At 44.2% G+C, this 20,877-nt stretch overlaps 1 protein-coding gene across 2 annotated transcripts in view; it reads left to right on the top strand.

Annotated features, from left to right (window-relative positions):
• The window catches only part of WDR88 (WD repeat domain 88), a 772,406-nt gene that overhangs the window by 105,875 nt on the left and 645,654 nt on the right, over positions 1 to 20,877 (top strand). For both annotated transcript variants that reach the window (XM_044081867.1, XM_044081868.1), the window contains exon 3: positions 15,955 to 16,043. In XM_044081867.1, coding sequence (XP_043937802.1) covers positions 15,955 to 16,043 — 89 coding nt within the window. The remainder of the gene's footprint in view (positions 1 to 15,954; positions 16,044 to 20,877) is intronic.

Raw genomic sequence — 20,877 nt, 5'->3', positions numbered from 1 at the left:
TGTTAGAGCCTGGCTCTACTCCACAGTCGGCTCCGTCAGCCCCTCCCTCTATGCTGCCTCAGGGTAAGTCGACTCACTCCCTCATCCCGGACCGCAGAGAGCCAACTCCTCAGGAGCCCCTGTGGGATTTCATCCTCTTCCGAGGCCTCTCCTGATTTGGCAGAAGAGCCCCTCGGAAGAGGAAGTGCAAGAGGAAGCACATTGACTCACCTGAGTCTAACACGTCCGTCACAGATCTGGATGATTCTGTGGGTTCCCCGTTCCCCTTCTGAAGATGTCTCTTTGCAGACATGCTGGAGATCCATAAACAGAGGGGAAATTGGCGAGCCCTCAACCCTTCAGAGGACGAATCTGTGTATCTTGAGGCGTTTGGCTCTCGCCCTTCCACCTCCTGGGTGTCCCCCCCTTTCGACCCCCTCATGCAGGTGGTTGCTAAAAAGGCATGGACGGCTCCTGATTCAGTGGACCCCACTCCCAGGAGACCCTCCAAATTCATCACAGCTCCAGCAGACAAGGAATTTTTATCAAAAGGAGTCTCTGTGGATGCTATGGTGGTAGCTGCCGCCACAAAGAAGGAACTGGCTGATCCTTCAGTGCCTGTCCATCCACCTAACAAGGAATCTAGGTCCATGGATAGGTACGGGAAGCGGATGTTCTCCTCAGCGACATTTACTATGCTCGCTGAATTACCTGTGCCATTTCACTCGTCTTCAAAGGGACTTGATCAAAGAAGCGAGTGAAATGCTTAAGGACCCTACAGCTGCGGGTTTCCAAGAAAAATGAACACGCAGCTGGCTATCCTTAATTCTATTTCCAACTCCTCCATGCGCCTCCTCTCTTATGCGGCCGATGGAGCGAGCAGAGCCGCTGGAACAGGGGTAGCCTTACGTAGGCACGCCTGGATGCGGCTATGCAATTTTGCGGAACCTTTCAAGACGTCTTTCACAAACTCCCTTTGATGGATCATCCTTTGGTCCACAAGTGAAAGAAACCCTGACTAGGTGCGAGACGGATGGCAAGACCCTTTCTGCCGTCGGAGTCCGTTTTTCCACTCCTTCTAGGCCTTACCCCAAAGGCCAGAAGGGGGGAAAGATGTGGTTCCGTAAACAATCTCAAGGGACTTCGCCTGACGACAGAGTCGGTTCCCGCCAGAGGCAGAGGGGGAACAACAATGGTAGACGTCGCCCTAGAGGCAGAGGGGGTCCGCAGAACCAGGGCAATCGAGAAACGTCTTCCGATAAGCCCTTTCAGCATCCCTGAGGTGTTGCCCGACTGCCCATCTTCGGAGGCAGTCGGGGGAAGATTGTCACTGTACCCAGAAGCCTGGCTATCCTTGACACAAGACAAATGGGTACAGTCCATCATTTCCGAAGGTTATTCTATTCCCTTTCTTCGTTCTCCAAGTCAGTCAAAAAAATCCCTTCCAGATGTTCCACCCACTCAAAGGGATATAGCAGCTTTGGAAATTTCAAAACTGCTTGCAAAAAGAGCTATTCAGCCAGTGCCAGCAGACCAACTAGGATCCGGAATCTACTCAAGGTTCTTTTAGTTCCAAGAAAACAAGGGACTGGAGACCAATTTTGGATCTCAGTATCTTGAACAGATCGGTCAAGAAAACAAGATTTCGGATGGTCACGCTGCAATCCATTCTTCCCCTATTGGGAAAAGGGAACTGGATGTGCTCTATAGACCTTCAGGACGCGTACTATCACATAAAAATGAACAGACGCTCCAGAAGATTCCTCCGCTTCAGGCTGGGAACCAGTCATTTTCAATTCAGGGCCCTGCCCTTTGGTCTCACCACTGCCCCCCAGGTGTTTACCAAATGCATGGCAGTGGTAGCTTCTCACCTGAGACGACAAGGATTCCAGGTGTTTCCATATTTGGACGACTGGCTCCTCACAGCTCCCACCAAGCATCTCCTTCTGATGGCCAGAGATTACACTTTTCGCCTGTCAAAGACTGGGTATCTCAATAAATTGCGAAAAGTCTGTTTTGTCGCCTTGTCGCACTATTACCTACATAGGCTAAATTTAGATACTGTAAACATGTCTGCAACTCTAACGAATCAAAGGATATCAGACATTCAAAAATTGGTGTCACTTCTTCTCAACAACAACAGAGCCAAAGCCAGGTTAGTTCTAAAGGTGTTGGGAATCATGGCAGCGGCCATACCTCTCCTCCCATTGGCCAGATACCACATGCGGATCCTTCAGTGGATGCTCTTTTCTCAATGGTCATACCAGGAACTTCCAATGTCTCACACCATTATGATCACGCAAGCGTGCAAAAAGCATCTCATGTGGTGGATGTCTTCCCCCCAGCTCCTGTTGGGGAGACCATTTGTTCCACCTCCTCCAGTTGCTACTTTGACAACGGATGCCTCCCTGATCGGGTGGGGGGGGCATTATCAGGGCAGGACAGTCCAGGGCACATGGCAACCAAACGAATGCCACTTGCACATAAATGTTCTGGAGATGAGAGCAGTGTTTTTAGCGTTGCAAGCCCTTCAAGACTCTCTTCCCTTGGGAACGATTGCAATCCAGACAGACAATATGTCTGTAGTGTGGTACATCAACAAACAAGGCGGAACCAGATCATACCGCGTGTGTCGAGAAGCACTCAGACTGTGGCAATGGGCGATTTCTTCTCAGCGTTTTCTGATAGCAACGCACATCCCCGGGAAGTCCAATCACATTGCGGACAAGTTGAGCAGAGCTATTCTCATGCCTCACGAGTGGTCTCTGAAAGACTCTGTAGTGAGAGAGATATTTCTCAAGTGGGGTCAGCCTTGCTGCGATCTTTTGCTACTCCCCAAAACAGCAAGTGCAGAGAATACTTCACTCTATTCCCTTTACCAGGCCAACCCAGCAGGGACGCTAGTCCAAGTTTGGCCCCGGGACTTCTGTATGCATTTCCTCCTTTCCCACTGATCTCTCAAGTAATACAGAAAGCTATCGCTCAGAAGGCCTCATTGATCCTCATTGCTCCTTACTGGCCTCGACAAGTGTGGTTCCCCTTTCTACATCGATTTCTTTTGAGCAACCGTGGAATCTGGACCTAGTTCCAGATCTTTTGATCCATCAGTCGGGTCAGTTTCATCGCTCCCTCCCCTCTCTGAACCTCACTGCTTGGTTCCTCCACTTCCAACCGTAGCCAGGCTTCCTCAATTATCTCACTCTGTTAGAGATATTTTGATAGCTTCCCATAAATCTTCCACTCGAAAGATTTATTTGAGTAAGTGGAAACGCTTCTCATGTTGGGCACAAGGAAGGGATATAGATCCTTTCACCGCTTCCATCCAACTAGTCCTTGATTTTCTTGCTGAACTCTTCCATGCAGGTTCATCTCCATCTACTCTTAAGGTTCAATTGGCAGCCATTTCTAATTTCCATGTGGGTATTTCTGAATCTGCCCTAATGTCCCACAAACTCTGCAAAGCCTTTTTGAAAGGAGTTTTTCTTCTCAGACCTCCTGTAAGAAATCCTCCTTCTCCTTGGGACCTAAATTTAGTTCTTGCTTCTTTGATTCTTTCCCCTTTCGAACCTGCAGCTTCATGTTCCTTAAAGTTATTATCATGGAAAACTCTCTTTCTGGTGGCTATCACATCAGCTAGAAGAATTTCAGAACTTCAAGCACTCAGTTGTCGTTCTCCTTACCTTGTGTTCCATAAGGACAGAGTTTCCTTACGAACTAACCCGTCCTTTTTGCCTAAGGTGGTTTCAACATCAAATCTAAACCAATGCATTGACCTCCCTGTTTTTTTCCCGGAGTATTCAAATAGGTCTGAACAAAAATTACACTGCCTGGATGTTCATCGTCAATTAAGGTACTACTTGGACAGGACGAAACAATTCAGAAAATCTGATCAGCTGTTTGTCTCCTATGAAAGCAGAAAGGGACTTCCAGTTTCAAAGGTATCTTTATCCAGATGGCTAACATCTCTGATTACCCTTGTTTATGAGATTAGACACCAAAAACTGCCTAATAAACCTAAAGCCCATTCCACCAGAGCTTTGGCTACTTCTCTAGCCTTCCAAGACAGACTGCCTATTGACACCATTTGTGCAGCGGCTACTTGGGCTACTCCTCACACTTTTATTTCCCATTATAAGTTGGATTTAGCTTCTAGGCATAGAGCTAATTTTGGTTCCACTGTTCTCAGGAGTCTGTTCCGTTAGGCCACCCGGGACAAGGTGCTAGGGACGCGGTCCCATCCAGCAAGAATGAAGGCGAGATAGACAACTTAACATATAGAAGTTATGTTCTTACCATAACGTTCCATGTTAGTTGTCTTCTTCTCGCCTTCTTCTTGCGTCCCACCCTCCTTCCCCCTGGCCTGGACAGACCTAGAGGAGTTGTGATCGTGACCTCTCTTTCTACCACCTCTTTCTTAGCTATATGCTATAATGCATATTTCCTGTTCAGGATATAGGTCACCCTTCTTCTTCCTGTTGTTAGAGGTGGATTCTATGTTTTCACAGTTATACTGTTTTTCTGTTATAAGCTGGGGTTAGCTTACAAACGAGATCTGAGGTAACTCTCGCCTAGCATTGTGGGATATAAGGGGAGCCTCGAGCCGGTGGAACCAACTCTCGAGCTTTAAAGTGGCCGAGTCGGAGCCGAGGTCGGCTCCGAACCCATCCAGCAAGAAGAAGGCGAGAAGAAGACAACTAACATGGAACGTTATGGTAAGAACATAACTTCTATTTTTGCATAACATGCCTCCTAGAAAACCTGTGGCTCCTCCTTGGGATCTTAATTTTGTGTTAGAAAAGATAACATTTGCTCCATTTGAACCAGCTAATCTGACTGAGTAGAGGTTCTTAACATGGAAAACAATTTAGTGATTGCTCTGACCTCTGTAAGAAGGGTATCTGAGTTGCAAGCTCTTATGCTGAGTCAACACTACCACATTTTCCATTGAGACTGGGTTTTTCTGAGAACTAATCCTTCTTTTATGTATAAGGTGATATCCGAGTTTACTTTAAGCCAAGTTATCCATCTTCCTTTTTTCTTTCCTGAGCCTAAAAATGAGGAAGAAAGGAAATTCCATGCCTTGAATGTCCACAGACAACTCAGGTTCTATCCTTACAGAACTAAATCTTTCAGACTTTTGGGTCAATTGTACATTTCTTGTGAAAGTAAGAAGGGGAAACCTGTGTCAAAACAGACTTTTAAAAATATTTGTCTAAGGCTATTATCTTTTGTTATACTCACCATAACAAAACTATTCCAGGCAGGGTCATGGCCCCACTCTTCTAGGGCCTTGGCTTCATCTGTGCCTTTTTGGAAAGGATTGGATTATAGAAGTATTCTAGAAGCTGCTATTTGGTCCTCTGTACATACTTTTACAAAGCACTATAAGCTTGAATCCTTCTCTAGTTCCAGATCAAGCTTTGCTAGGACCATTCTCCAGGGACTCCTGGACTCTTCTTCCACCTTCCTAATGAAGTTAACTAAGATAATCTACCCATATAGCTAAGGCTACTGCAGCAATCTGTATGATGAACATAGTACAGGTATGTAAGTTGAACTTGCCCTAACAATAGATTTTTGAATGATGGTTACTGAACTGCATTTGTTCATTAGAAGGTTAAAATTAACTTAATTGTTCAAGGACAGTAGTAAACAATGTGGTGACATTTTTAAAATGAAAAGTTATATTAATCCCACTTTAATCCCAACTTTGTGAACATTTCAACAGACTTGTGAAAGGGACTTGAGGGATGTTCTAAAGAACAAGTAAAGAAAAAGTTTGGTTAATTTAAGTTCAGATAAAAGAAAAGTTTTAAGAGAATTATAAAGTATGGTTAACATCAGACTCATGAAAGCAGATAAAGGAAACAGAATTGTTGTTATGGACAATGAAATGTATAAACAAGGTATTTTACATTTAAATGTTTCTCATTATTACAAAAAATTATGATTTCATTTTGCACGTATATTAAGATATTAACAATGGCATTTTAGAGTTATTGGAACAAGGTTACAATAAGTGATGTATATGACTTTTTTGTATTCAGTAGTCCTAAATAGGCACACTGTTTGGTATACCTAAAATTCATAAAGATGCAAGTAAACCACCATTTCGACCCATAGCATCCTCCAAGGGCTGAAAAACCGAACCATTACCAATGTTAGTAGATAAAATCTTGAATCCAGCAGTACAGAATATGCCATTGTATGTGAGAGATTCATGGGGTACATTGAACTGTTTAAAAAGTTATAAATTTCACGGCTAAGAATCTTTTATGTTCACAGTTGTAGTTGTTAGCTTGTATACACATATCCCACAGGAATTAGGTATTGAATTTATCAGACTTTATTTACGTATTCAGATTTGAAATGAACACAGTATGTTTATTGATGGATATAGTGCTTAAAAACAGTTTTTTTTTTCATTTTTTGACAACAGTTATCACCATCAACTTACTGGAGTGGAAATGGGGACAGTTATGGACCCTTCTTTTGCAAACATCATTCTTGGATGGTGGGAATTGGATTTTTATATGAATTGCCATCATTTAAGAAAATTGCCAGTATTTATATACAATTTATTGATGGTATGATATTTATTTGGAAAGGTAAGGTAATGGAGATAGAGAATTTCATAGTTGAAATAAATTCTAGCACTTCTTGACATTACTTTAACAATGGACATTAAAAACAAAAAGTTCAAATAAAATATTTTTCTGAAGGCCACGTTTGTAAATAATTATATCCATTATACTAGTGGACATCCATTTAACATGAAACATAATCTGATTAAAGGGTAAGCTATTAGATTTGCCAGGCTAAGAACAGAAGAAAATGATTTTGAAAAAAGGACGTAAATAATTAAAAATGTTATTTAAAGAAAAAGATTTTCAGTGTGTACTTATAGATAACATAATTTCTGAAAAACTTCAAACATTTGGCATATATTTATTTTATTAGGGGGAATGCCAACTAAATTAGAGAATGGAAATAAAACTAATTATACTTGCTCATTTTTTGCTACTGTGTCTGTTGACAGTAGCAATGTTAAAGAAGTATTTACAAACAGTTGGAAAATTATTACAAGGAAATTATTTATGCAGTTGGAAAATATTACAAGGAAATGATTTATACAGTTATGTAGGAAGAAAGCCAACATTTAATGTATAAAAAAGCAGGAACTTTAAAAAGTTATTTGAATTTGATAACAGACTTCCAGATTTACATTTTAAGCCAAAGGGTAACTTTAAATATGGTGTTTGCAAATGGTGCAAGTGTGTGTGTGTGTGTGTGTGTGTGTGTGTGTGTGTGTGTGTGTGTGTGTGTGTGTCTGTGTGTATGTATATATATATATATGTATATATATATATATATATATATATGTATCTCAATATATACATATGTATATATAAAAGCATAAGTTTAAATCTTATTTTTAACATAGAACCTATAAAGCAAAGACACGTTAGCTTTTGGAAGTCTGTATGTAGCGATTTATTCATCTTGTGAACAATTTTATGTAGGTAAATCTACAAGGAGAATGTCTAGACATATACACAAACATCAGTATTCATATTAGAGTAAAAAATGTATTCTTTGAGACTGCTTTGCTCTGTTCAGGAAGTTTCTACCTTTGTCAGTGTTGTGCAGTTGTGGAGTTGGTATATACATTTTGGGGGTGTGGGTTGTTTTAAGTTTCTATGAGGAAGTATGGTGTATAGGATGGCTTAAAAGAATTGTTTTATTATCTGCACCATTAACTGTAATGTGTTCTGATCAGATGCAATCACTGAAGTAGTTTTCAAGTACTCACAAACACACAATATAACTGCCTTACATTAATTTCCCCGTCTTTTCAGCAGCACCTCATGCTATCATGCGGAATATTATTCGATGGCAACATGAGCAATCCTCTGAGGACTCTGTTTGCATGTTTTATCAGTACTGAACATTACAGGCCCATTACAGAACTGAATGACAAATCATAGCAGGTGTATCTTTAGGAGATTATATATGTTGCTGAAACTCATGCCAGCAGAGGGACCAGTTAGCCCACCCATTCTGATTATTTTCATCTATACTGCAGCTTTTGCCATTACTTTTTTTTATCTTTCTCTTTTTGCTAAAATGTTATTTTGATAAGCTACGATGCATAGCGTTGTAAGACTGAGGGAAAGAGGACATTGACAAAAACAAAAAGAATGCAGGCCATGGTTTTCTCCAGTAGCATGTACTGCTTTCAGAAATTATACCAATTAAAACAAATGAGTACACACACACACACACACACACACACACACACACACACACACACACACACACACACACACACACAAAATAGTAGTAGTATAAGCTATAGGTGTAGTGTTTTATGGACTGGCTTTGGTAAGACCAGCATTTTAATAAGTTATTTTTTTTTATTTGTCTGTTAAGCAAAAGCATGCTTTTCAGGATGGCTTAGGAGTACTGCCTGGTTAAGTGACCTATTCAGTCACAGAGATATGAGGGGAGACAGAGAGAGTCACTTCCAGGACTACAGGATGAAGCTTACTAGTTTATCATAACCTTCTTTATATTGCACATAAATGTTTTATCTGATGTTGTCCAACTCATTCCACTAACCTGGAGGACTAAGTTCTATCCCTCAGAAAACAACCAGCCGCCTTCTCACAGCTTGAGCTCCTCCTAACTACCCACAATGCATCGCTTCTCCCACACTACCTCAGATCTTGTTTGCTGCACTTGGTTTTTAGCAGAGAGTTCCGCTTGAGTTTCTCCTTACAGCATTTTTTGGTGGGTTTTCTCTAATTTTTACCTGTCTTGTACCCTTCTAGCTTTTCTCTTTTCTGTGTAGCTCTTGGGTTTCTGTCCATTAGGCTATCTTAGTTTAAAAAAAAAAGTCTTTCTTCCTGCTTCTTTTGTTCTTCTCATTGGCTTTCCTTTTTCTTTCCCTATGGCTGACCAAAAGCCTTTAGGGTTCAAAAAGTGCACTTTCTGTGGGTGGAAGATCACTTTATCTGACACCCACAGGGAGTGCATCTACTGTTTGGGGCTTCTCCACTTGGAAGCCCCTTGTGACATCTGTAGGGCTTTTCACCCCCCGGGCTCTGGCTAATAGGAGAAGCAAGCTCATTTTAAAGGGCTTGCTTCCTCCTTCCACTACCTCAGGGGTTCCTCCTTCATCAGGGGCTCAACCCCTAGCTAAGAAGCCCAAGGAGAGCTGGGAGTTCAGGAGAATGTCACCCATGCAGTCCTCCTCGGAATGTCTCCGAAAGAAGTTGAAGTCTTAGGAACTGACCCGGTCAGCTCCGAGCTCGTGTACCTCCTCTTCTTCTCCGCACCGTTTCTCCTCTGAGGCTACGTGGCCAAGTGTTTTTCCCTTGGTGTTGGCTCCAGTTGTGTCGGAGCCAGGGTCTTCTCTGTCGGGGCTCCCTGGTAGATTTTCAACCCCCCCACAGAAAGCTCCCTGTCCCCCATTCTCGGCTTTGTCTAGGTCTTCCCGAAGCCTGTCTTGTAGGGATTTGGGTAAGCTCATGAGGCAGTTCCCCAAGACACAGATCCAGATGGGGTTTGTGTTCCCCCTTCCACTTTGGGATCCTTGAGGCTCTCCCTGTTCTAGCCTGTAGCTTCCTCTCCAATTTGTCCTTTGGTATCGGAGTTGTATGTTCCATTAGGGTTCATTGCCAGGGTGTTGGAGCTGATACAAATTTCTTCTTTGCCTCCAGAATTCTTCCCGACCTGCTTGGCTCTGGCTGCTTTGGTTCTGACTGTGTCTCACAACCAGAGTGCTGAGGTCTATTCCAGGCGGTTGACATTGACTCTGAAGGTCTTGGAGCCATTGGCCTTTGACAACTCCACTCCAACTCCCCCCTCAGTCTGTTCTGGGAGGTGTCTGCTCCAGTGGCTTTGGCCCAGGTAAAACAGCCAGAGGTAGTTCAGAGCCCTTCCACATTGGAGGTGGTGGAGAGAGTCCTCTCTGCTCACTAGAGATCGTTGGCAGCTACTATAATGAAACGTCCCCTGTCCCAGTCTGGACCTGTGCGCCTGTGACCTTTGAGTTACCACATGGATGGCCAATCTCAGAAAGCCTCCATGCTCTTCCCTCATTGGAACCCTAAGCTTCTTCCGATACCTCCCCAGCGCACCATCCTGATGAGGTTCCTCAGAAGAGACCATGTAAACGGAGGCATGTGGATTCCCCTACGGAATCCCTTACCATAGATACCGACATCGAGGAAGGTGAAGAGTCACCCATATCTCCACCCAAAGAGGTCACCTTTGGCGACATCCTTGAAATTCTTCACCAGAAGGGTGGACGGTCCTCCCAAACCCCTTCCCCAGAGGTGTCAGTGTTGTCGGAAGCTTTTGGGTCCAGCCCATCTGCCACCTGGGTGTCCCCTTTGGTCAACCCGCTGATCCAGCTGGTGTTGTTGAGGACTTGTAAGGAACTGGATACAGTATAACCCATTCACAAACATGCTGATAAGATTTTGAGCACCCCCAGCTGACAAGCAGTTTTGGTCCTCGTAGATGCCTTGGTTGTGGCAGTAGCCACCAAGAAGGAGCTTGCTCAGTAGAGCTCTTCTGTCCACCCCCTAAATAGAGAATGCCGGGCACTGGACAGATTTTACAAGAGGTCTACGCCTCATCCAACTTTGCTCTTCAGGCATTGAACTACCTCTCTCATTTTACCCGGCTATAAAGGGGCTTAGTTGATGAACTTTCTAGCTCAGTCCCCAGGTCCATACCTTCTGAGGACCGGGAGTCCGTTTCCTCTTGGTTGACCACCCTACATTTCCTGTCTAATGTGTCCATGAGCCTTATCTCTCACATTGCAGATGGTACCTCAAGGGCGGCCGGTTGAGGCATTGCCATCAGGCTTCATGCCTGGATGAGGCTGTGCAATTTTGGAGACCCTTTCAAATAGTCCTTCATTAATGCCTCCTTTGATGGCTCTAACTTGTTTGGGCCTACAGTTCATGACACCTTGACCCAGAGTGAGATAGATGGTAAGACCCTGTCTGCCGTTGGGATACATTTTTCTCCTCCACAATTGACCTTTTCTAGGAACCAGGGTGGCAATAAGAAAAAGTGGTTTCAGAAGTCGCAGGGCCCTTTCTAGGACACTCAGGGGGACTTCCCCCTAGGCAGATGGGGATATAGTCAGAGCAGTAGACGCTGCTCACTTGGTTGAGGGGTCTGCAAAATCAAGACTCATGGGAACCTGCCACAGGCAAACCTTTCCAGTGGTCCTGAAGGTCGCCTGACTGCTCTCCTCTGGAAGCAGTCGGGAGAAGATTTTGCTTACACCCAGAAGCCTGGAAGGCCATCACAAATGACAAATGGGTGCTAAGGATAGTATCCAAAGGATACTTCATTCCCTTTTCTGACATCCTCGAACAAACATTTTGCCTTCCCGATGTTCCACCCAGTCAGAGGAAAGATGCTGCCCAGGAAATAGGAAAGTTACTACCAAAAAGAGTCATCCAAGAGGTCCCCCCTGATCAGATTGGATCGGGCGTTTAATCCAGATTCTTTTTAGTACCCAAAAAGACAGGGAACCTGCAGCCAATTTTGGATCTCACTTCCCTGAACAAGGCAGTAAAACACACCAAATTCAGGATGGACATAATTCAGTCCATCTTACTCTGCTGAAGACAGGTGATTGGATGTGCTGTATGACCTCAAGGATGCGTACTACCATATCAAGATGGACCGATGCTCCAGGTCCTTCCTACGTTTCAGACTGGGATCTAGTCATTACCATTTCTGGGCACTTCCATTTGGCCTCACCACAGCCCCCAGGTTGTTCAAATGTCTAGAGGTAGTTGCAGCTCATATCCAGCTGCAAGGGTATCAGATACTTCCATATCTGGATGACTGGTTCCTAACCAGGCATCTTCTCCTTCAGGCCCATGATTACTTTCTCAATCTAGCTTCCCACTTGAGCATAACTAAATTGGAAAAAGTCTCACCTGGATCCATTTCAGACCATAGATTTTATAGGGGCATGTCTGGACACAACAGTGGCTCAAGTTTATCTCACATCAGTCAGGGTACTAAAGCTGAGGTCATGTGTCAACCACATTTTAACTGCTTCGACACCCCTGGTCTCTCTGATTCTGTGGATTTTGGGCCCCATGGCAGCAACCATAACCCTTCTCCCAATGGCACATTTTCATATGCACATTCTGCAGTGGACCCTGCCGGTACAGTGGTCTCTTCTCAGAGATCCTTTGAATTTTCCCATAAAACTTTTCCATGTGTGCAGGCATTTTCTTCTTTGGTGAATTCAGTCACTGGAAGTGACTCTAGGATGACCATTTGTTCTTCCCTCCTGAACTGCCACATTGACCACGGAACGGACGCCTCCGAGTTTTTTTTTTGGGGGGGGGCATTGTCTGGCCCAGACGGTCCAAGGCACATGGATGCCCCAAGAGACCAAGTTGCAAGTCAGTGTCCTTGAGATGAGAGAGTTTCTTCTAGCATTGCAAGAACTAAACAGTTTTCTTCCTTGGGGGGCTATTGCAGTCCAAACAGACAACATGTCAGTAGTTTGGTACCTCAACAAACAGAGAGGCACCTTTGTCAAGAAGCAATGAGAGTCTGGCAGTGGGCGATTTCTTCCAATTGCTTTCTGGTGGCAATGCACATTCCGGGGGAGTCCAACATTCTGTCCGACAGACTCAACAGAGTTCTACTGATGCCTCACAAGTGGTTCCTGAACCAATTGGTGGCAGACGCAATTTTTCAGAAATGGGGTTATTCTTACTGTGACCTCTTTGCGTCCCCCCTCAACAACAAATGCAGCAAGTATTTTGCCTTGATCTCTCCTCAGGGACAGTCCCCCAGGGACACTGTGGCCCATGCTTGGCCCTCCAGTCTACTATATGCTGTGATGCCCATGCCCTGGCTCAGCAATCAAGGAGCCTCAATCATCACCACTAACACCAGTGAGGGGCATCTCATATAGGAAGAAAGGATAACAAATACACACAGTAAAGTACAATTTCCCTTAAGAGCAGACAGAGATCACAGTCAGTCCGGGGCTGGTCGCTCCCTTACTTTCCAGGTCCCCAATAAGACTCCTCACTGGCACAGCTATAGTGTCCAGCTCTCAGCCTAGTGGGCAAGCTAAAACCTCCAGCACCCTCTCTGTCTAACCAGTGCTTCATGTCCCTGCTCAAGTAGCTGACACACACACACACACACACACATGCACACACTTTGAGAAGAGTTTATACAACCACACAGACACTCATGGGGAAGGCTGGCACAGGTTCTCCAGCTGTACCCCTTTTTCCCAGACTATATGGTAGTACCAGCTGCCACCACCCACTAATATTTATCAGCTACTCAAAGGCCCTTAAAAGGGTGTCCAATTATTACTGTGCGATGATATTATCCAATTGGTAGTATTGCCCAGGGCTAAAGCTATTGAAGTGGCTTTGTACAATTTTACCAAAGGCATGCAAGTACTCTAAAGAGCTTACATTATCTCTACAACAGCTACAGTTGAAATGGTTTAAAAATATTTAATAATAAATAGCCAAAACACACAATACTTTTTACTACACAGTGCTAGTAAAGAGTTCAGAGATCACAGAGAAATACTTAAAATTAATTCAGTAGTACAGTTCTGATATCACAGAAAAACATTCTAATCTTTCTAGTTTCTAGCTATTTCTAAGAGAAAACACAAATCTAGGATAAACTTACATATAGAGCAAAGGCAGTGCTGAGTTGGATGGTCAAGCAAAAATGCTTAATGCTCTCTGATTCTCTCTGTTTTTAAAATCACATTCCTGGTTCACATTACATCATTCTTCACACTTCCCTGAGTTCCCTGGCTAACAGAAACTACATTTACATTATTCACCTCTGGGCAGAAACCAGAGCAATAAAGGACATTTATGCATGCAAATTCTGCCCATTAACTCTGGCCTTAAAACAATAGCAAGAATTCCTTTATCTCGACCGACCAGAGCCATGTTTAAATCAAAGGGTCACAACATGCTTTACTTGGTCAGCAGAGTGCACTGTTGTTACATTTTTGCAGTTCCACATGTAACAGTGTTTTTTTTTTCATTTAAGACAACAAGCCTGTGGCTTACATTAATATTTACAGATGACAGAATTATCTATAAAATTCTATTTGGCTAGGCTGTCAGCCTTCACATATCCCTTTCCCCCCTTCCCTTGATTCCCAGGTTTCTACAGAATGCTTCCAAATTGTGAAGCAAAGTGATCCTCGTTGCTCCCTTTTGGCCTTGACAAACCTGGTTCACCTTTTTTGGTCTCATCTGATATGCCCCTCGACGAGGTTAGATCCCAGTCCAGATCTTTTGTCTCATCCATTGGGGCATTCACACCCCAATCTGCAGGCCCTGAAATTAACCACATGGTTTCTCCACTTCCAGTGATGGTTAGATCTCCCAGGCTCTCTTCTCCAGTTCGAGACATTTTGATTTTATCACACAGAGCTTCTACTCACAAGATGGACAGGAGCAAGTAGAAAAGATTCTCTCTTTGGGCAGAGCAGAAACAGATAGATAAATCCCTTTACAGCTCCAGTTTCAGTTGTTCTAGACTTTCTAGCTCTCCCTTTCAAGGAGGGCACTAGCCACTCTACAGTCAAGGTACAGCTTGCTGCTATTTCTAACTTTCACTTTGGTTCTGGTTCAGCATCTTTGGCCTCTTCTAAGTTATGCAAGGCTTTTCTTAGGGGCAATTTTTTTGCTACAACCTCCAGTCAAGGATCTTACTCCCCCTTGGGATCTTACTATAATTTTACAGGCTTTGATCCATCCTCCCTTTGAACCTTCCGTTACCGTAGATCTAAATTTTTTTTCCTGGAAAACTCTTTCCCTAGTAGCTATTACTTCGGCCAAGAGAGTGTCTGAGCTGCAGGTTCATTCTGTTGTTTCCATACTTGTTTTTTCATCAAGACAGTGTCACCCTATGTACAAGCCCTTCTTTTTTTACCAAAAATGGCTAAAGAGATGAACATTAATCAATCAGTTGATCTTCCAGTTTTCTTCCCTCAGTATCAGAACAGAGGTGAATATACCTCACGCATGCCTGATGTACATAGACAACTTCGTTTTTGCATCCACAGAACAAAATCCTTCAGAAAGACTGATCAGTTATTTGTTTCCTTTCTGAATGCTAAAAAAGGCAAGGCAGTGACCAAAGTTTCTTTAGCAGATGGTTAAAGGATTGTATTACATTTGTGTATTCTTCTAAAGGCGTTCCATTACCAGGTCTGGTAAGGGCGCACTCTACAAGATCTATGGCTACGTCTCATGCCTTTTGGTGCAGAGTTTCTATTGAAGATATTTGTGCTGCAGCTGCTTGGTCAAACCCTCATACCTTTGTCATTCATTACAAATTAGACCTGATTTCTAGGAGCAGAAATCCCTTGGGTTCTACTATACTCTGGAATATCCTTCCTTAATGGCCACTATGATAGCTAGGGACTCTATCCCTCAGGTTAATGGAATGAGTTGAACAATATCAGATAAAGAATTTATGTTCTTACCATAAAGTTCCATCTGTGTTGTCCAACTTTATTCCATTAGGCTTCCCGCCCTCCTTCCCCCTGTCCAAGTATTTGGGAAGCCTAGTAGAAGTCTTTTCTAGGAATTCCTTTCCTTGGTTGAGTTTCTGATGTCCTTTCCTGTTGTTGGGAGATAAATATATATATGTGTGTGTGTGTATTTATTTATATAGTTAATATTCTGTCTATTGTATTATAGTTGAATTTGCTTACCAACACCTGATTTCTGCTGTGCAAACTCAATCTGAGGTAGCGTGGGGGTAGGTAGGAGGAGCTCAAGTTTGGATTCTCAAAGGCGGCCGGTCGGCTTCGAGGTTTGGAACAGAGTCCCCCAGGTTAATGGAATGAAGTTGGACAACACAGATGGAACTTTATTTATATCATCATTTAAACTTCTCTTTTGTTTTTCTTTAAAGGATATTCCCAACTGTACCCCTGTGTGTACCTTTGATGGTGGACATACGTCTCCAATCACTGAATGTTGCATAAGTTCTGATAACAAAAGGTGAGTTTCTCAAATATTTTATCTAACCTTTACATCCCTCAAAAGACCAGTGCATGAGTGTGATGCAACAGTAACTAAGAAACTATGAAAATTTAAAACTAACAGTATAGTACTAGGTCCTAGTGGAAGGTAAGAAGTGGTTTTCAAGTATTCATCATAGTTAAGTGATTTTTTTTAGGACCACTTACTCTTGTTTTAGCTACATTTTTGCTGGAAATATTACATAAAAATATATAATCATACCACCTGTGGCTATTGGCCTAGGGTGGTATTTAATTAACACCTCACATATTAAATAAAGTAGATCTTTGTCAGTGCTCAGTGTTTGGTTGTTTCTATTTACCTTCTTGGTGGAGAACATAAATAAGCTAGATAGAAATTCTAAAAAATCATCCTCATGTAGCACTATGTTTTCCATTTTGCAAAAATGTAAACACAGAAAAACTAGCCATATCAGCTGATTATTTAAACATGGAAAATTGTCACATGGGGAAGTAGCCTGAATTTGGGAGTAGGTGCTGGACTTTGGAAGAATGGTGGTGAAGAGGATGGCCATATCTCTAAAAGGTATTCACTGTCTGAGGATATGTGGTTGTAGGAGGGTCTATTTTATCTAGGTGAACAACTGAAATGTCAACTAACATTTCATCGATACATATGTGTTGAGCCTGCACTTCAGCGAATGGTCAAATCATCGATACATATGTGTTGAACCTGCACTTCAGCGAATGGTCAAATCATCAATTTCTTTCCAAGGGAAAGAAATCAGTTGGCTGTTCTTTTAAATCTGCCATTTTCCTGACTGTAGTGCGATCCCGGAGTTAGTATATTTAGTTAGGGGGGTGTGGGGGGCAAAGCTCCCCACTTCATAGTGTTTGTTATAATGTGTCATGCGTAGTTGGCCTCCGATTTCTTTCCCTTGGAAAGAAACCGATGATTTGTCCATTTGATGAAGTTCAGGTTCGACACATATGTATCGATTAAAGGTTAGTCGACATTTCGGTTGTTCGACTAGATAATATAGAGCCATTGTAGAAGTAGGAGTTAACAATTTTCACAGCTCTTCTTACTGTATATGGTAAAGAATCCTATGATTAATTAATATCCAAAGGCTCAAAGTAAAAAACAGTTATTTTTTTATCTCAAAATGCAGCAAACATAGTATGTTATGTAGTCCAATCTCGCCTACATTCTTACCCGTGGATTCGGAGCCGAATGTCGGCTCTGACTCGGCCAAACTTTTCTAGCTCGAAGTCTTTCTATTGGCTGGGCTAAGATGGTATCCCATGCTGCACTGTTCTCTATCCCCAGATCTCGTTTGCCGCTCGTGTAGCTCGGACGTGGTCTTGCTCTTGGCTGTGGCTAAGTACCCTTTTTCTTCCTTATCAGAGAAATTTGTTGCAAACAAAAAGCTATTTTAATAGCTATTGTGTGTTCTTGTCTGGTTTTGTGAAAATTTTGTGTTTTGGATCATTTTCCTGTGGTATCCCACTAGCTGTTTCCAATGGGCTAGGCTGGTTTTCAGTTAGAAGACCTAGTCTGTCCCCTTGTTTTCCTTGTGTCTTTTAGTTTATCCGGAACTAAGTACCATTTAAATTAGAGGTATTAGTCCTTTCTCCCTAGTGTTTTTTGTCAAGGATCATTTAACTTAGAGATCTTGTGTTTTTTTTGTGTACTGTAGTTTTTTCCCCGCCTTGTGACTGTTTGACTGTTGGTCCTTTATTCAGTGTTTGATTGTCTTGGTGCTTTAGGTTTGCTGGTTAACTATGTCCAAAGATACTAAGGAGCACAAGCCCTCGGGCTTCAAGAAGTGCTCTAGGTGCAGTTACAAAATGCCCATTAACGATGGACACTCCGTCTGGGTATATTGTCTGGGAGCGATTCATCTACAGGAGTTGTGCAGCTTCTGTCATGCTTTTAGTCTGAGAGTTCTTCAGGAAAGGAAGAATAAATTGATTTTGAAAGGACTTCTGAAACCCTCCTTCAAGGAGGGTCTGGAGAGTGCTTCCAGCTCTAAGGCTAAATCTTCCAAATCAAAAAAGAGATCCCTGGCTCCATCAGTCTCTTTGAAGCCACCGGAGAAAATAGCAAAGTCTGCTTTGACATCCTCAGCTCCATTGTCTTCGGGGCCGCAGGAAGTGTCAGTTGTCATGGAACCTGCTTCGGCTCCAATTTTCTTGGAACCTGTTCTGAGCCGATCGCCTAATGTTAGGCCATTATCCCCTCCTTGCAGGTCCCCTTCAGAGAGGAGGTTTTGATCTCCTTCCCTATCCTCTAAATCCTCCAGGACCTTATCAGATGTGGACATCGATAGAGTGGTGCAGAGACTCCTTCGGTCACCGGTTCTGGCAAAATTGTTCTCGGCTCCGGAGTCGGTCCCTCACCCTGCTTCGATACTTCCTCCTCCGAGCACACCACAGATTTCGGAGCCGGAGTGCTCGGCTCCACGTGATGTCCCTAGGTCGGTTCCAACAGCCCCTCCTGGCTTATCGGTGGCGACGTCAGCTCTGACCCTGTCGGCGCCATCCACAGGGTTCAGGACTCAGGATTCTTCGGTTGGACCCAAGGGAGAAGCTTCGGGACACCTCTCGGCTCCTAGTCTCCCCCTCGGTGCTTCAGCATGGGGAAGTTTGACTCCTGTCTGGCTTTGGAGGCTGGCCATTCTTCAGACTCGGGGGGACCAGCCTTCGAGGCCATGCAGTGCGCGCTGGCCAGGTCATCAGTGGCATCATGCGGGTCGGTCATTCTGTCCCGTACTACACCAGTGCAGGTCTCTGATCGCCTTCTATCTCTAGACAGCAGTGCCCCAAGGCCTCAGGGTACCCCCATGAGTGGTCCCCACATTTCTGAGGGCCCCTCAGAGTTTTTACCTGAGGAGCCACCCAGAAAGAAGACGTGCAAGAGGAAGCACATAGATTCCCAGGATGAGTCTCTCACATCAGACACCGACCTCAAGGAATCAGAGGGGTCCCCCATGTCATCCTCTGAGGATGTTTCTTTCTCTGACATCCTAGAGATTTTGAAGCAAAGAGGTGACTGGCCATCCAAAGCCCCTTCCGAGGAGGAGTCGGTCTTCCTGAAGGCGTTTGGTGATCAGCCCTCTGCCTCCTGGGTATCTCCACCCTTCGACGAGCTTCTGGATTTGGTTTGTCGAAGGGTGTGGGAAACCCCTGACTCTGTGGAACCAGTCCCCAGGAGACCCAGTAAATTTTTGTCTGCTCCTCCTGATAAGGAATTTCTGTCCAAGGGAGTCCCTGTGGATGCCATGGTGGTGGCAGCTGCCACTCAGAAGGAATTAGCCGAGACTTCTTCCACTGTCCATCCCCCTAACAAGGAGTCTGGGACCATGGACCAGTACGGGAAGCGTACTTTTTCTTCACTGACCTTTACCTTACGGTTACTGAATTATCTATCACACTTCACACCGCTTCAGAGAGATCTCCTCAAGCAACTTGGAGATACTTTCACGGTTAACGTTTCTGAGGTGGTGGCTCGGATGGTCAACGCTCAGTTGTCTACCCTCAATTCCATTGCAAACTTCTCCATGAGGCTAATCTCCTATGCAGCCGAAGGAGTGAGTAGGGCAGCAAGTTCAGGAGTTGCTCTTAGGAGCAGGCCTGGATGCGCCTTTGTCATTTCGCAGAGGCCTTCAAGTCTTCATTCACCGACGCCGCCTTTGATGGTTCCTCTTTGTTCGGAACCAAGGTGAAAGACAATCTCACCAGGTGCGAGCAGGAGGGAAAAACTCTGTCTGACGTAGGAGTCCATTTTTCCCTTATCCCAAGGTCCAGAGGGGTGGCAAAATGTGGTTCGAGAAATCACAGAGGTTTTTTCCTGGTGCATAAGGTAAGCCCCCCTCCAGAGGCTGGGGAGGGGGTGGTTATTCAGGGAGATGCCGCCCTAGGGGCAGATGAGGCCCCCGCAACTCGGGAGACTGCAATTCCTTTTGTGGTTCTCCCTACCGCCGCTCCTGATGGGAGGCCTGACTGTGCGTTTCCGAAGCCAGTCGGGGGTCGAATCTCATTATACTCAGAGGCCTGGCAAGACATCACCCAGGGCCAATGGGTTCTACGAATAATTTCCGGAGGATATGTCATTCCCTTCTCGTCAAATCCCCCTCCAACCAAGAAAATCCCGATGTTACACCCAGTCAAAGGGATTACGCAGCTTCAGAAGTTTCAAAGCTGCTAGAAAAAGGAGCCATCCAACATGTCCCCTCAGATCAGATCAGATTAGGGACTTACTCCAGATTCTTTTTGGTGCCAAAAAGGACAGGGGACCTGAGACCCATTTTGGATCTCAGTCAGTTGAACACCCATGTGCAAAGGTCCAAGTTCCGAATGGTCACATTGCAGTCTATTCTCCCATTGTTGGGAAAAGAAGTGTGTATGTGCTCCATCAACCTCAAGGATGCTTACTACCACATAAAGATGGACAGGGCATCCAGAAGTCACCTGCACTTTTGGCTGGGAGCCAGTCATTTTCAGTTTCGAGCCCTGCCCTTTGGTCTCACCACAGCCCCCAGGGTGTTTACCAAATGCATGGCAGTGGTGACTGCTCACCTGAGACGTCAGGAATTCCAAGTGTTTCCATATCTGGATGACTGGCTCCTTACTGCCACCACCAGGCATCTACTACTTCAGACCAGGGAACACTACTATCAACCTATGTCAACAGTTGGGCATCACACTGAACTGGGAAAAATCTGCCTTGTTGCCCTCACAGCATGTCACCTTTATAGGCGCCGAACTAGACACCATCCTCATGCGGGCATTTCTACCACAGGAAAGAATCAGAGTCCTACAACAACAAGTTCACGCCTTGCTCCCTCTGA

This window comes from Protopterus annectens, chromosome 8.part1 (genome assembly GCF_019279795.1).
Source record: "Protopterus annectens isolate FY-2018-M chromosome 8.part1, PAN1.0, whole genome shotgun sequence".
Classification (NCBI taxonomy): Eukaryota; Metazoa; Chordata; order Ceratodontiformes; family Protopteridae; genus Protopterus; species Protopterus annectens.
This window is presented reverse-complemented; position numbering and strand designations above follow the sequence as displayed.